We start from the raw sequence: 3920 nt of genomic DNA on the forward strand, positions 1-3920 counted from the left end.
TAAGCAAGTGGTGTTAAATATATTTAAATCAACATCGCTTGCTTCAAAAAGTGTTGTTGAATATCTTAGATAAACATACAACAACACTTCTTGAAGAAAATGCTGTTAAAGCTATATCTACCTACCAAATTTAACAGCGATTGTTTAAAAAACATTATTAATTATATTCCGTATTATATTTAACGTTGTGCTAGAAAACGCTATTAAAGGGTCGTTGTTAAATATGAATTCTGATGTAGTATATGTTTGGTCACAAATGTACAAAATCCTATTACCACTCTAGCATGCATTAACATTCACCAAAATAAGGTTGAAGGTAATCCACATAGTGGATATCATGATCATATTGCCATAGAACAACAAGTCTTGCTTTCTTTTTTTTCTTTCTTTTTTGCCACAATTAATGAATGTCAATATTACTTTTTAATAGGGAACTCATGATTGTCAACCATGATTCCCTCATTCATTTTTTTTATTTAATTGGAATTGTGAGTGTTAACCATGATGTTGCTTCCACAATGTTATTTTTTAATAAGGTACCCATGACTCTCAACCATGATTTCCCCATTCATTATATTTTATTTAATTGGAATTTGAGTGTTAACCATGTTTTGTTTTATGAATATCATTTGTGCCATATACAATCTCGGTGGATTTAGGTTATACTTTGTAGTTTATTATATGAAATTGCAGGTTCCATACACGATTGCCTTTTTTTATGTGTTTCGGCCATTTTATATTTTTACCTTGAATTGATGTTTAGTATATTACATATTCTCTCTTATCCTTATTATTTGATAATAGTTTATTGGACAAAGACATGAAGATAGGATCCTCTTGAGACAGAGGATTTCTGTTAGTCATAAATTTACCCATATGAACGTTATTAACTTAAGAATGAATGACTATATGATAAAGCATGTAATGCGATAATTAGAAGCTTTCATTATAATTCAGTTAAATACAAATGGATGCTGCGTGAATATTAAAGAATGACTCGTGAAAACTAAAATTCTATACTTAACGTGGACTTTGGCAATATAATGAACAACATAATAATATGGTACTGGTACTAGCGTACACCTAATAAGAGAAGACTAAGCAATATTATTTATTTAATCATATAAAAACTTAGCTAAATAGTACAATTGGATCAATAAGTAGTATTAAAGAATGAATTAGTCTTTGGTCCTTACCTTGTACTTTTGGCTATATAATCATGAACATAACAATATGTTCCTCTCAACAAACACAAAAAAATCAGAGCTAGACCAAAAATGTGTGACCAGATAGTAAAAATCCTTCCACATTTGATGGAAGTAGGGAAACTGCTTAGAAGCGTACCCAAAGAAGTTGGAGAGATCAATGAAGAGCTTGAAAACATTCAAGTCTCTATTAATGCTGCAGATAAAATGAATACAAAAGATGAACAAGGAAAGGTGAAGCATTTGAGAGAAGCAGCCCTTCGTATAGAAGAAGTCATTGAAGATTATATTATCACACAGCAACAACACCTTGCTCGTGATCCTGGATGTGAAGCTATACTTCATGCTACAACTAACTTCATTAAAACTATGATCCTTCGTCTTCAAATTTCACATGACATTCAAGACATCAAATCAAATATTCGACAAATCAAAGAAAGATCTGGCTTACAAATTCCATCTTCTTTTGAAATAGGATCAAGCAGTGTACCACAACATACCCTTGAAAAGAATGCTCTTTATATTAATGAAGTTGATGTCGTGGGTTTTAAAGACCCTAAAAATATATTGATTGGATGGTTGAAAGAGAATCAAGAAGAAAAATGCAGTGTGTTCGCTGTGGTAGGAATGGGAGGCCTAGGAAAAACTACACTTGCCAGGACAATTTATGAGAAGATGGAGGATATATTGCACGACTCTGATCATTGCCGTGTATGGATTACGGTATCTCAGGCGTACACCATAAAAGGCTTGTTGAGGACCATGTTGGCGAACTTCGGTAACAAACAAGAGGAAGATATTCAAATGAATCTAGAGTTATTGATCAATGGAGTGCAAAGCTATATGCAAGAAAAGAGGTATGTTATCTTCTTCGATGATGTATGGAACAAACACTTCGGGGATGATATTCGCCAAATTATGCTTGATATTAAAAAAAGAACTAGGATAGTAATTACAACTAGAGACAATGACGTTGCAGACTTTTTAAAAAAAGATTATGATGTTCATACTCATGAAATGAAACCTTTATCTCCAAAAGATTCCTTGGAACTCTTCAATAAGAAGGTATTCCGAAAAAAATCTGATGCTCTTCGTCAAAGCCGTTTTGAGGTTATATCATCTGAGATTGTTGAAAAATGTCACGGATTACCTTTGGCAATTGTTGCCATTGGTAGTCTTTTAGCTTGCCAACCTAAAACATTGTGTGCGTGGCAAAGGTTGTGTGAGCCTTTGAACTATGAGCAAGACAAGAATCTCACTTCAACTAGTATAACCAATATTTTAGGTCTAAGTTATGATGCTTTACCTTATCATCTTAAGTCATGCTTCTTGTATTTTGGAATATATCCTAAGGGCTATAAAATTAAATCTAATAGATTGACTAGGCAGTGGATCGCTGAGGGTTTTGTTAAATCTGATAGCCATAAAACTTTGGAGGAAGTTGCAGATCAATATTTGAAGGAGTTGATTGATAGAAGTTTGGTACAAGCATCTTCATACAATGTTTGCGGAAAAACTAAAAAATGTTGTATTCATGAAGTATTACATGACATGATCCGTACTAAAATTAAGGATATAGGTTATGGTCACTTTGTTTGTGATGATAGAAATGATCATCATCCAATGAATAGCAATAAGATTCGACGCTTACAAATAGAGAATGATTCCAACATTGATTATTTTAAAGATGCTAGTATTGAAAGATCCCTTGTTCGAACACTTCATGTTTTCAAAGAAGATCAATTAAATGAAGACTTCTTGAAGATAATTCCAACAAAATACTTGCGGTTAAAGGTAATTGATTTTCAAGATAGTCCGCTGAATTCTATTCCTGAAAATTTAGGGTATTTAATCCGTTTGAGGTATTTAAGCTTTAGGAATGCATCTATTGAGAATCTTCCAGAGTCCATTGGTAACCTCCAAAACCTAGAGACCTTGGACATAATGGGGACAGTTTTGGAGTCATTGCCAATAGAGATCAACAAGCTTCAGAAGTTACGTCATCTTCATATTCACAGGTCAAGAATAATGGGTGGTTTTGGAGGCTTGGAATCCCTACAAACACTATCTCATGTGAAGACAGATAAATGGATAGAAGCTGAATTTAAAGAGCTTGAAAAGTTAAGGCAGTTAAGGTCATTAGGCTTGACGGAGGTGAATCCACAATATGTAAGCACACTATGTTGCTCAATAAATAAGATGCAACACCTTAAGAAGTTAATTTTTATTGCACCAGAAAGTGTTGTTCAGGATTGCAGTTCATTTCCTGAAAAACTTCAAAAGCTTCGCCTAGGAGGGAAGTTAGAGAGCCTTCAAATGTGGATTACCAAGCATACAAATCTTGTGAAATTGTACTTGGTGGATTCCTACTTAAATGAAGATCCTATGGAATCACTCATGCAATTGCCAAATTTAGCATCTTTGGGTCTTGAGAATGCATATGTAGGTAACACTTTGGATTTCAAAAGTGACTCGTTTAAGAATCTTAGGAAACTACTTCTTAAATCTTTGGTTAATTTGGAATCCATCAACATCGGTGAAAGAGCATTGCCAACATTGAAAAAGATTGAGTTATATGATATCCCTAAACTCAAGGTTCCTTCTGGTATGAATAACTTAGGAAAGCTTAAAGTTTTCTCCATTGATTCTATGCAAGTAGATTTTAAGAAGAGCATACAAGAAAATCAATGGATCCTGAAGGACAGCAATTATTGA

The 3920-nt window shown here is 33.4% G+C and overlaps 1 protein-coding gene across 1 annotated transcript; it reads left to right on the forward strand.

Moving 5' to 3' along the window:
- LOC109325914 (disease resistance protein RPM1-like) lies at positions 1278-3920 on the forward strand. The gene has a single exon (XM_019558531.1). It carries the CDS (start codon positions 1278-1280, stop codon positions 3918-3920), a length of 2643 nt encoding a protein of 880 aa, XP_019414076.1.

The sequence above is a fragment of the Lupinus angustifolius genome, chromosome LG02 (genome assembly GCF_001865875.1).
Source record: "Lupinus angustifolius cultivar Tanjil chromosome LG02, LupAngTanjil_v1.0, whole genome shotgun sequence".
In the NCBI taxonomy this organism is placed as follows: domain Eukaryota; kingdom Viridiplantae; phylum Streptophyta; class Magnoliopsida; order Fabales; family Fabaceae; genus Lupinus; species Lupinus angustifolius.